Consider the following 12,009-nt stretch of genomic DNA (forward strand, 5'->3'; position numbering starts at 1 on the left):
GGGGGGGGGGGGGGCCTCAGCGCATGGAGGCGTCCCCTGTGGGCGGTGACCGTCCCCCGTGGGTGATGACCGTCCCCTGTGGGCGGAGGCATCCCCTGTGGGCAGAGGCATCCCCTGTGGGCGGTGACCATCCCCTGTGGGCGATGACCGTCCCCTGTGGGTGGTGGCCATCCCCTGTGGGCAGAGATGTTCCCTGTGGGTGATGACTGTCCTCTGTGGGCAGTGACCATCCCCTGTGGGTGGAGATGTCCCCTGTGGTCAGTGACTGTCCCTGTGGGCAGTGACCGTCCCCTGTGGGTGGAGATGTCCCCTGTGGGCGGTGATGTCCCCTGTGGTCAGTGGCCATCCCCTGTGCATCCCCCGTGGGCAGCTAACACTCCTGCTGCCGTGTATGGATCCACAAACCATGTCCCCTTGGCTGTAGGGACTGTGTGGCCCTGCCACACAGCCGGGCGTCCTCGGCCTGAGCACCTTAAGGAAGTCGGGGTGCTGCCTGGTGACCGAGGGCTCATCTACGTGGAGCCAGCAACAGCCCCCTCCTTCCCTGTGTCTGAGCTCATTTTATCCCTTTTCGTGCCAAATCTGTGTCTCCCCTTCACGGGGGTGTCCTGGAGACTGACGATGTGCCAGGGCCCCGAGGGTCCACCCCGTGACAGCAGCAGCAGTGTGGGCTCTGGGTACCCCGCACGCAGGCGGCGACGTGGCCTGTTCCTCAGGGACGGGCCTGTCAGGCTCTGTCTGGAAAGGGTTGAGCCTGACCTACAGGACCACCCCAGCTCTCCCCATTCTGCTCTTTGTGGGGCCGAGTGAGCCAGGCTCTCAGCGCTGCAGACAAGCACCCCGCGGGGCTCAAGCTCGGCTTTTCTCGGAATCCGCGGGACGCGAGCCTCTCCGTCCGTCAGCCCCGGCGCTTGTCGGCTGGAAGCCCAGATAAACAGGCACTGCTGGGCTGAGGTCCACACACACGCGCTCGTTTTCACACCCAGGGCAGCAAAGTGCCCTCGTGCGGACACAGGGCCCGCGGGCCCCTCTTGCCGCTGCCCCGGCTCCTGGAGGTGAGGACCCGTCCCGTCCCAGCAACCGCGTCTGGGAGCCACGTGCCCGCGAAAGGTGCTGAGTCGTGCATGACGAAGATTTCACCGAGGACCCCATGTGGTTCGCTTTTTGAACACGCCTTGAGTGGAATCCACCCTGCAGCATTTGGCAGGCCCCTCCCTGCGGCTGGGGTCGGGGTACTCGGCACCCCGGACAGCATCCACCCCTGCGTGTTTTGCTGTTCAGCGCCCGTGGCCGCACTCCAGATCTTTCAGGTTCGGGCCAGGAGACTGTAGGCCTTCATTAAGTGACCTCTTTCATTTTAGGCCAGTTTTAAGGAATCCTACATGGCTGCATTCTATGAATTTTTCAATGAGCAGAAGTATGCTGATGCAGTGAAAAATGTAAGTATCGGCATCGATTAACGCAGACTCACGGCAGCAGAGGCGGCCGACTCGGTGGGAGGGATCCAGATGGTCGTGGGTGGTTGAACTGAGCGGGGAGGCGCCGTGGGGGCAAAACCCGGGGCGGGGGCCAGGGAGGGGAGCCGCAATGGCTTCCAGCTCCACGAGGGGAGCAGGTGGACCTCCAGGTGTTACCTGAGGCCTGGCAGCCTCTCAGGAGCAGTAACAGCTGGGGGTGCGGCCAGCCCTTCCCAGGAGGTGCCGGGGTTCAGCTAGGGCTGGAAGCGTCTCAGTCTCAGCAGAGACAAGACCCCATGGTCCTCTCAGAGGGGCCCCCGCCCAACAACTTGCTTCTCAGAGTTTCCTCTCCTGGTTCCAGAAGGAGATGCAGGGCGCCCAGGCACTGTTCCTACGAAGCTTCGCCTTTTAACCATCCGGTTTCTTTCCCACTTCAGTTCTTAGATTTGATCTCGTCCTCCGGGAGAAGAGACCCCAAGAGTGTGCAGCAGCCCATCCTGCTTAAGGAAGGGTAGGGCTGGCGGGAGAGAGGCAGGGTGGGGCTCCCAGGCTGGCTCAGCGCCAAGCAGGCATCCCTGCCCGCGGGGCCGGAGGGCATCCAGACCCGTCTGGGGCCTTGGTCCGTCTGGGAGAGATGCCCCAGGGCTGCGCCATGGCGTGTTTTCAGTCCTGCGCCTGTTCTCTGCTGAGGCTGCGAGTGGAGGAATGCCCGTCTGGGAGCAGAGTTTGAAGGCAGGGGAGACTGAACAGCCCCCAAATAATCAGAGACTTCTGCCCGGGTGGCTCCCTCACCTGAGTCCAAGGCCCCCCTGCCCTCCATCAGCCTCTCGCTAAGAAGTGTCCCCCATCAGGGGCTCAGAATACAGGACGCAGCAGAGAGCAGCTACCTCTCACCTCCGGCCTTTGCTACCAGAGCACACCTGCGGGGCTGGGAGCCTGCCGCCGGCACTTCCTTTGGGAGCATCTCTTGTCCATGTTTTCAGGGTGGGAGGTGAGGGGGGTGCCCTTTGTTGGAGCTCAGATAGACCCACGGTCATCACCGACTTGTAACTTGAAGTTGACACTAGCACAGGAGCTAAACTTTTCAAAAGTAGAGACCTTTGCCTTTTGGTTTTTAAATCCTGTCACTTGGAAATAAAATGATAAGATACTGAAATCCCACAGCCTGCTTCGAGTATCACAGGTACGGCAGTGGCGACCTGTCGTGACTCTGCAGGCTTTGATTTTGTGACTTTGGGCTGCCGGAGCTGGCGGGCAGGGGGGACATGCACCCAGCCCTAAGCTGCTCACCCACCAGCCTGTGCCGTTCATGACAGGTTCATGATCAAGAGAGCACAAGGGCGAAAACGCTTTGGGATTAAGAATTTTAAGAAAAGATGGTTTCGCCTGACAAACCATGAATTCACCTACCAGAAAAGCAAAGGTAACAAGAACACTTCGCTTTTTATTTGTTCTCGCATATTGTATTCCGAGGGACCAGAGCCTTGCCTCGGCCCCCGTGGCGGGTACCGGTCGCTTTTCCGGGGTGGGCGGGTCCTTACCCGGGCAGGGGGCACCGAGAGGGTGGCCTGGGCATCGTGGGGAGCAGGGTCTCGGGGTGGACGCTCTTGTCCTGCGCGGGTGGCTCTGATCTAGATCACAGGATGTCCCCATGGAAACGTGGGGTGGGCTTCTCAGGGACCCGGGTCCTGTGGGGGGTGAGCGCGTGAGGCTGGCGTCACCTGCCTTCGAGGGGAGACCGGCCCCTCCTGGCGGCTCACGGGCACACTCTGCCACAGGGGACCCGCCTCTCTACAGCATCCCCATCGAGAATATCCTGGCCGTGGAGCCGCTGGAAGAGGAGTCCTTCAAGATGAAGAACGTGAGTACCACCCCATCCCCTCGACCTCGCTGCCGCCCCGCGTCCTGCACCTGCTTCCAGACCCTTGTGAGCTGGCAGCCACAGGGCGCTGCCACGGAGCAGAGAGCCCGACCGTGCCTGCTGGGTCGGCAGGACCCGCGGGGCTTCTCTAAGGCTTTTGGTTTAGATTGAGTCTTGCTTCTACAAAGCTCCAAAAACAGAGCAAAAGGGCCGCAGCCCCTTGCCGCGAGTGGCTGGTCGTCTGCACTTGTGCTGTCTGCTGAGTTGAGTCCTGGCCTCCTTCCGTCTCTCTCCATGTAAATGTGCACATGTCTCTGAACCATGTGTATCTTCAGCGTATTTCATAAAAACAAGGACATCCTTTATATAACTCTGTGCAGCTGCCAGAATCAGGACACCCAACCCGCACGCAGCGTTACTACTGAACCACCATCCAGCTGTCCAGTGACATTCTCTAAGCCGTTGTTTGTCCCAGGCCAACACCCGGTACTTGGTTCTCTGCTGTCTCCTTAATCCGGGACATTCCTCAGCCTTTCTCTGTGTTTTGTGGCCTCGGCATTTTTGAAGCAGAAAGGCCAGTGTTTGGAGACAGCCCTTGGTTTGGGTGTGTCGGGGGGTCAGTGTGGCAGCTTCAAGTGATGCATTTTGTAGGGGCTCCCTCAGATGTGGCACAAGTGCTGGTGACTTGTATCAGGGACCCATGGCCTGGGGTCTGTTGGGGACTCGTGGACCGGGGTCTGCCGGGGGCCCGTGGCCCAGGGTCTGTCGGGGACATGTGGCCCGGGCTCGGCCGGGGACGCATGGCCCCACTGGACGCAGTAGCTCTGCCCCTTTCCCGGCCACACACGCTTTTTGCCTCTCTTGTCCTTTTGCTGCATCTTGTCACTTCCTCCTGCCGAGAGCCTTTCTCTCTCCCTGGTGTGTTTTGGGCTGTGAGGCCCCGCAGGGCCCCGTTTCGTTCAGGGCGGAGCCACTCATTGCTGAGACCACGTGGGTGCTCACGTGGCCCGGATCTGGCCGTGGGAATGGCATGGTTTTTGCTGCCCCTGTAGCTCCCCACTCCGGGCACATGCCGTCCACGCAGTCAGGCCCCATGGAGGTGTCCACGTCTGCAGGAGCCCACGCGTGGCCTGACCGGCAGGAGTGAGCAGCTGCCAATCAGCTTGGTCATCATTTCAAAGTCAGACTTTGGGCGGAGGCTCTGGGGGACCTCCCCATCAGGTCCACCTCTGCTGACCATCCAGATGCTTGCAGACAGCTTGGGGAACCCCCGCTTTGCGGTCACTTCCCGACACTGTGGGCACCATGGTGGAGGGGGGCTAGGGGCACGGTGCCTGAGTCCTCGTCACCGAGCACCTCCGAGCGCTGGGGAGGAGAAAACACTCCTGCCCACCCCCCGCCATCGCCGCCCTGTCCCCTCCTGTCCCCTCCTGTCCCCTCCGAGGGGGAGCACGGGGTTCCCACCGGGTGCCGGGACCGCTCTGCTCTCCAAGGGGCGGTCTCGTGGGGAAGTCCCCTGCAGCCTCGCGCGGCCCCTGGGGGTGATGGCTTTGCATCCCACCTCCCCAGGCCGCCAGCCCGGAGCCCGATCTGAGGGCTTTTCTGGGTTGTCTGTTTTCATTAGAAAATCTGCGCACTTAGGTCCTGTTTCTCCCAAGTCTGTTCCCATTTCTCTTTCTCTGTTCCTAATTTTTAAAATATTTTTTATATTTTTCAGTTTCGTTAGATATATTTTGTATAAGTCACATGCGGTCTTTTTTGAAGGAAGGTGGGGCTGTTAAATAATAACTAAGAGTTAAAACTTCAAATCCTCCAAATTATTCCCTAGTCTTCCAGCTTTAAAGAGACCCCAACCTGTGACCGGGGCCGAGGGTGACTGGCGGCATGGGCTCCACACCCCAGGTCCGTGGGCGGAGCCTCCCTCAGGAGTGTGGGCAGCTCCCCAGCGTCTCAGACTGGGCACCTCTTCTCTGTGGCTCTCCCTCCTGTCCTGAGGCTGCAGTGGTTGGAGGGATGGCCCCGCTGGCCTCCCTGAGGGTGATGGTGGCAGGGACATCCCTTCCACAGATAGGCAGAGCAGGTGGGACCCTCGCAGCTGGGCGGTCAGCTCCTCAAGCCCTCCGCTGCAGACGACGGCCATCCCCAGGGTGGTTGCCGGGCGAGGCAAACGGCAGATGAGGCTCCACGCGATTCATTCCCCTTGTGACGCGTTGACTTGGAATGTTTTATTATTCAGGGGAAGGTCCAGTCAGGCAGAACCCTGCAGAAGCCTAACCAAGGGTAATAATTTGGAATGCTTTGCACAAAGGGACACCTTGCTTTAAGGAGGAGGGAGGTATTCTCGGGAGATCAACCCTGTTTAAGGCTCTTCAATTCGACGTTCAGACAAATTCCTGCCCTTACTCTTCAGAGCTGTGGCTGGGGGCCTTAGCAGGGTCCAGGCCCTGGGCGTCCGCGCTCTCCCGAGGTCACTGAGAGCCGTCTCCCGCCATGGCCGTCCTGAGGAGGGGTCACGATGCTGACCCGGAGCTCCCACCCGTGCGCAGGGGCGGAGCCTGGCCCAGACCGTGCGGCCCCAGAACCTGGACGCGCTCCGCACAGCCGCAGACCCGGCCTCCCCTCTTGTACCTCACGTCGCCACCCCGCCCTGCTGCCCTCGAGCCCCCTCCAGGCCCCGGGAGCCCCGGTGTCTCTGCGGGTCACGCGCTGCCGGCTCACGGACCCCCGAAGAGTCGGGCTTACCCCCGGGAGCCGACCAGCCGCCAGCCTCCTTCCCCGTCCTTGCGTCCGTCTGCCTTGCGCTCCCGGTTTCAGTAGGTGCCCACGGCCGCACTGGGTCTGTCTGTCCGGCCTCCGTCTCGTCTGAGGCCGGCCCCACGGCCTCTGAGGGTTAGGATACTTGCTGGACGGATGGTCGGAGATGGCAGCTGCTCTCACCCCACGCTGGCTCCCGACCTTGGCGCCTGGTCCTGCCCCAGGACAACTTGAGGCCATGTTTTGGGCCGGCAGATGGCCCCGTGGCAGGTGCGGGCGGGTTTCTGGACCTGAGGGAGGTTAGCACCCTCGACCTGCCCCCTTGGTGGGCCACGTCCTGCCGCGTGTGTCTGCACAGCACCTCCCACCCCTCCCCCGGATGGGGCTGGGGACGCTGTGCTCTCAGCCGGTGGCCTTCCCGACGACCACAGAGGAACGGAGTGTGGAAAATACCCTGGAAGCAGCCGTGAGCTGCTTTGTTCCGTCAGGGTTACAATGATTCCCTAATTCCAGGATCCTTTTCTCATCGGCCTGTGTTTTCCCGCTGCCTTCCCCAGAGGCGGCTTCCACGCACTAACTACCAGGCCAACGTCCTCTTCCATTTGTGAGATGTCTTTGAAGGCCTGTGGTGTGCCGGGCCCTGGCGGAGGGGCCAGCCTGTGAGGACGATCGGAGCAGAGCGCTCCCTCCAGGGCCTTCCCTCCGTCGGGGATCACAGCCACCTACAGATCATGCAGTCTGAGGCCTGTGCAGCAGTGCATGTGTGGGTGGGGTGGGTCTGGGGGGAGCCTTGGCTGTTCACTCAGGAACTTGGGCCCAGACCCCTCCCAGAATCCTTTGAATCCTGTTCATCCTTCAGGCACACCACCCCACCTTGCAAAAGGCCACCGTGGACTTTGACGTCCCGACTCCTGGCCTCCCACAGGCCCTCTGCCAAGTCCAGCCTGACAGCCTCCAAGAGCTCAGGGCTGCCGACCTCCCTGCCCTTTTGTGTGCAGCCGGGCCTGCGTCTGCTGGGAGCACCTGACCCTCACTGCCCCCAGAGCCTTTGCACCTACTGTCCCCTGCTGTCTGCTTTACCTCCCTGCTTTCCCCACTGAGCTTAATTAACTCTGGGTCGCCCGTCTGATCGCAGCTGGAGGATCGTCTGTCTTGAGGGCTCTCTCCTGACCCTCCTTTTGGCCTCCTCCCCCCTCACACCCCCCGTGCTTTGTGTTTACTCTTGTCTTTCTTGCTGGCTGGGAGCTCACGAGAGCAGAAACTGTGTTTGGGCCACTGTGTCCCCAGGACCTAGGACAGTGCCTGGTACTCAGGAATGTTTGTTGAGTGAATAATAAATAGGAAAGGCAGTGGAGGTTCCGAGAAGCCTCATGGGGAAAGTAACATCTGCCTGGAAGGAGGAGGGGTCCCTGGAGTGGTCAGGCTTGCGGGGGGGAGTACCTTTCAGATGGACAACAATACATGCAAAGGCCCCGAGGCAAGTCTGGGGATGCGGACGGGAGAGTGGGCAGGGTGTGCTATGGCATCTTGTACAAATCCCATCCCGCCCAAAGACGAAGGAGGCCCAGAGGAGCCAGCGCGTCTGTGTGACGGCCACGTCCCACTTCAGGTGTCCTGGGGGAGGCAAGTGGTGCAGCGCCTTTGCTTTTCCAGGGGGACCCCAAGGCCCCCGAAAGGCAGCGCCCTGGCCCGGGTGACCAGGGCTGACCCAGCCGAGCCACGCACCCTCCTGTGTCCCCGCTCTGCTCCCACTCGGCCCCAGGCTGGTTGGCGTGGACAAGAGTGGCCCTCGCAGTTCAGGCCGGAGGCCCTGCCGTGGGGCCCCCTGAGCCCGCTCTTGCCCCTCAGATGTTCCAGGTCATCCAGCCCGAGCGGGCACTGTACATCCAGGCCAACAACTGCGTGGAGGCCAAGGCCTGGATCGACATCCTCACCAAGGTGAGCCAGTGCAACCAGAAGCGCCTGGCCGTCTACCACCCATCCGCCTACCTGAACGGCCACTGGCTGTGCTGCAGGGCCTCCTCGGACACGGCCGCCGGCTGCTCCCCCTGCACCAGGTAGGCTGTGACTGGTACCGCAGCCCCGGGCGGGCATAAGTGCAGGGTGGGGCCCCCGTCTTTAGTGACCTTTGAATAACCACCGCCACAACTGACCCCTCCTCCTCTCCGCCCGCACTCGCGGTGTCTGGGCAGTGGCCTCCCAGCAAACATCCAGCTGGACATCAACGGGGACCGAGAGACTGAGCGCATCTACTCTCTCTTCAGCTCGTACATGAGCAAACTCGAGAAGATGCAAGGTGAGGCGGGGCAGACGGGGGTGAACCTGGGGGCCGCCAAGGGCTGCGCGCGGTGTCATCATTTATAGCGCTGATAGGGAAAACGTTTCTGCAGGTTGAGTGGCTATTTGGGGGGCAGTTACTTGGATAACAGGTTCTATGGATAATTTTAAGATGGAATTTAGCTTGCAACCTCTGAACTGCCAAATTTTTGAGAAGATCCTATGTCTTAATAACCTCCCATGCCTGCAAACAAGGAGTTTCATTCTTCTGTTTTTCAGAGGGACGTGTGCACGTGTGTGTGAGTGTGCGTGTGTGTGTGTGTGTGGACCCTTGTGCGAGTGCGTGTGCTCGTGCCCCTGCCCGGCAGCTCCAGGCGCATCTGCGCAACTTTGTTTTCCTGCATATTCTGTTGCTCTCCGTGCCCTGCAGAACGAAGCAGTGGGAGGTGGGGCAAGTCAGGAGACCGGGGGGCGCTTGGGCTGTAGCAGGAGAGGCAGATGCCAGACGAGCTGGGCGGTGGTGAGCTGTTTCACCCTGCACTGGGGCTGGCACTTCTCAGAGCTGCTGTTATTCTGTGGTGGGCCCTGCCGCCCCCTCAGAAGGTGCCTGGAAACAAGCCTGTTGGACTCCTTTCGTCTCCTGGTCAGTTGTGGGCCACAGCCTGGAGGGTACTTTAGCCATGCCTTGGTGAGCACGCAGCTGCCCGCCCATGTTCTCCAGACCCCCCACCTCCCTCTCTGCCCCAGCACCACGCGGCAGACCCCTGTGCCTTTACCCCTGATGCGCCCCTCGTCTGGCTGACGCCGTGTGTCCTGTGGGGGCCCCTCCCGAGCTTATCCTGCCCCCCTGCAGACAGCCTGTGCTGATCTCTGTCATTACGATGATACCCTCTCAGATCTGTTCACCAGCGGCACACGTGACCTTGAGAGGAGAGGCAGGTGTCATTCATCCCGGTGCCTAGCACACAGGAGGGACTCAGTACCTGTCTGCTGGATGCGTGGATGGATGGGTGGATGGATGGGTGGATGGATGGGTGGATGGTGGTTGGGTGGATGGGTGGATGGGTGGTTGGGTGGGTGGGTGCATGGGTAGATGGATGGATGGGTGGTTGGGTGGGTGGGTGCATGGGTAGATGGATGGACAGTCAAATGGAAAGGGGTCTTGAACACCCAGACTCCCTCCCAGTGATAGCAGAACAACAAGGGTTCTCAGAAGGTCAGCCGGATTGGAGGCCTTACCACTCACTTCACGGAGGCACCAAAGCACTGAGTCACTTTCCACAGTCTTCAGGCCTCTGCCTGGAACCTCAGTGCTTTCTTGAGGCGGATGCTCTGCTGTCAGGGGCTCTCATCTCCTTGAGACCCTCGTTTATGTCGGCCAAACTGCCCTGAGCACTCAGCCCGTGGGCTGACGACGCACCAAGGCCTCTCCTCCGGGCACAGCAGCCTTTCCTTGCTGGGAGGCGGCTGTGTTCTGGTCGCCTGTGAGTCTGTCCCCCCACCTCCCTCACGGCAGGGACACCCGCTCAGTGTCCCCCTGAAGTTTGGTGCCCAGTGCTTCAGGTGGCGCAGGGCCAGCGCAGGGCTGGGCAGGATCGTGTGCTGAAGGGCTGCTGGACCAAGATCACGCGGCCCAGGTCTTGGTGATGGCGGCCGGCCACCCCGTCTGTGCCCTGGAAGGCAGCCTGCACCCATACCTTCCCGCAGGCATGATCAGGGGGCCTGGGAAGGTCTCGGGGTGACTTTCACAGACACGGAGCCATGCTGCACGCGTGACTGTTAAATCTGTATGAAGCCTTTTCACCCTCCAACCCGCAGCTCAGCCAGCACCTTGGTGCAGCTCATCAGCTACAGGCCACCATCTGCCCTTAGCAGGGACCAGGACGCACTTTTAGTCTTGCCCTTCCCACCTCGGGGCACGGACATTGGGCTCACTTGTCAGGGCCTCTGTGTCCTGTGTCACCCGGCCGTTGGGTGTCCTCCCGACTTAGATATCTGCCCCCCAGTGTCACCGGCAGGGGCCACGCTCGCCGTCCTCCAGTCCTTGGGACGTGGCTTGTCGGTCAGCAAGTCCGCCTTTGCACTGTCCCGCGTCTGCCCTGTGCTCTTCCTCGTTCCCGGGGCCGTTTTAGAAACGTGTACCCGCCGCCAGCTGGCACCAGCACGCGCTCCAGCGTTGCCCAGGCTTGGTTTGGGGAACCCCGTTAAAGAGGAGCAGAGGGTGAGCTTGCCACCTGGCCCCGTGGATGCTCCGGGTCTGTTTTGGGTCCAGTCACGAATCTTGCGTCTGACGTCGGGCCCAGAATTAAGAGCTGCTCCCCAGCCTGGTCCTGGGACCTCCTCCCGGGTCTGTTCCAGCTCCCGCCGCCGCGGCCACCCTCCTTGGCGCCCTAGCATGGGATTCCCCGAGACGCACAGGCCTCGGTGCGGAGCTGCTTTGGCATCCGCTGAGAGGCCAGCTGGGCACACGGCCCCCTCCTCTGGGAAATGACAGCGACGGGCCCCACCCGCCAGGCTGGCCCAGGGGCCGCGTGGAGCAACCCCTGTGAAGTGGTTCCCGCAGCTCCCGAGCTGAGGCGTCCGGCGTCCCTGCCTGTGTCCCGACCCCGCCAACGCCCGTCCCCCCGCACGGGATCGTGGTCCTTCGGTGATTCCCATCCTACTCCGAAGCTGCCCTGTTTCCCAGCAGGGTTCACTGAGACTCGGGAGCTTGAGCTTGAGTCGCTCAAGGCCAAGCAGGCACAGCCAGAGGGGACTCGGGGGGGACGTGCAGGCAGCCGGGCTCCAGGGACGTCGCCGGTGCTGTAAGAGTCAGGAGAAGAGAATAGTGATAGTGTATAAAGAAGAATGTGAACTAGACAGATAGCTGGTAGGTAAAATCAATAGGAAATATCAGTTGACTGTATGTGGGAAACAAGAAAAGGAAGTATTGATACATAATGTAGCTACAAAATGGAAAAATCTCTATCATACTGGGTCCATGCATATGTATGTGAAGAACTGACAATGGACACACGTAGTGAGTATGAGATAAATCTTGCTATGTTAATCCACTGGACTTTTAGATTTTTTATTATTTTTCTTTTTAATGTGGCATAACCTGGCCTATTCTGACCAACACAATCATTTTTACTATTGACAGGCCTATTTGGTAGCTGAAGGAACATAATTTTAGTATTTAAAATACTGTCTCATGGTTAACTAGGGAGTTGTAGTAGGTAGATTCCAAAGATAACCCTCAAGATTTGCATCCTCTGCATAACCACCTTCTATATGAGTGGGTGCCAGAGGTGAAGAGAGATTTTTAGATATAGTTAGTGCTCCAAATCAGCCCCTTTATCCCTCGCGTGCGCAGCCCTTATCTCTCTCACGTCATGTTCCCATTTCCTTTGAAATTTTGAATCTTCCCAGGTTCCCTTTGCACAGACTTGTGGTTTTTCAGTAAGAATTAAGAGGTTTCCCTTGAGTTGGAAGTGAAGGCAGTAAAGCTTTCCGTGGCGGTGAGCCAGCAGCACATCACAGGCCGTGCCGAAGGGGCCTGATGCCAGCTCACCTGGGCCGGGCACCGGTCTCTCTGTGGCCCTGGAGTGTAGGACTCAGCTCGGGTGTTTGTAGGCAGGTGGGGGGCCCGGAGGCCACAGCGTGGTCTTCAGCAGGGGG

General features: G+C 60.2%; 1 protein-coding gene across 1 annotated transcript in view; it reads left to right on the forward strand.

Annotated features, from left to right (window-relative positions):
• Positions 1-12,009, forward strand: part of RASA3 (RAS p21 protein activator 3) — a 103,130-nt gene that overhangs the window by 86,637 nt on the left and 4,484 nt on the right. The window contains exons 19-24 of the mRNA XM_007466353.1: positions 1,362-1,439; positions 1,895-1,968; positions 2,774-2,880; positions 3,236-3,318; positions 7,921-8,129; positions 8,265-8,368. Coding sequence (XP_007466415.1) covers positions 1,362-1,439; positions 1,895-1,968; positions 2,774-2,880; positions 3,236-3,318; positions 7,921-8,129; positions 8,265-8,368 — 655 coding nt within the window. The remainder of the gene's footprint in view (positions 1-1,361; positions 1,440-1,894; positions 1,969-2,773; positions 2,881-3,235; positions 3,319-7,920; positions 8,130-8,264; positions 8,369-12,009) is intronic.

Source organism: Lipotes vexillifer, unplaced genomic scaffold, assembly GCF_000442215.2.
Source record: "Lipotes vexillifer unplaced genomic scaffold, Lipotes_vexillifer_v1.1 scaffold791, whole genome shotgun sequence".
In the NCBI taxonomy this organism is placed as follows: Eukaryota; Metazoa; Chordata; class Mammalia; order Artiodactyla; family Lipotidae; genus Lipotes; species Lipotes vexillifer.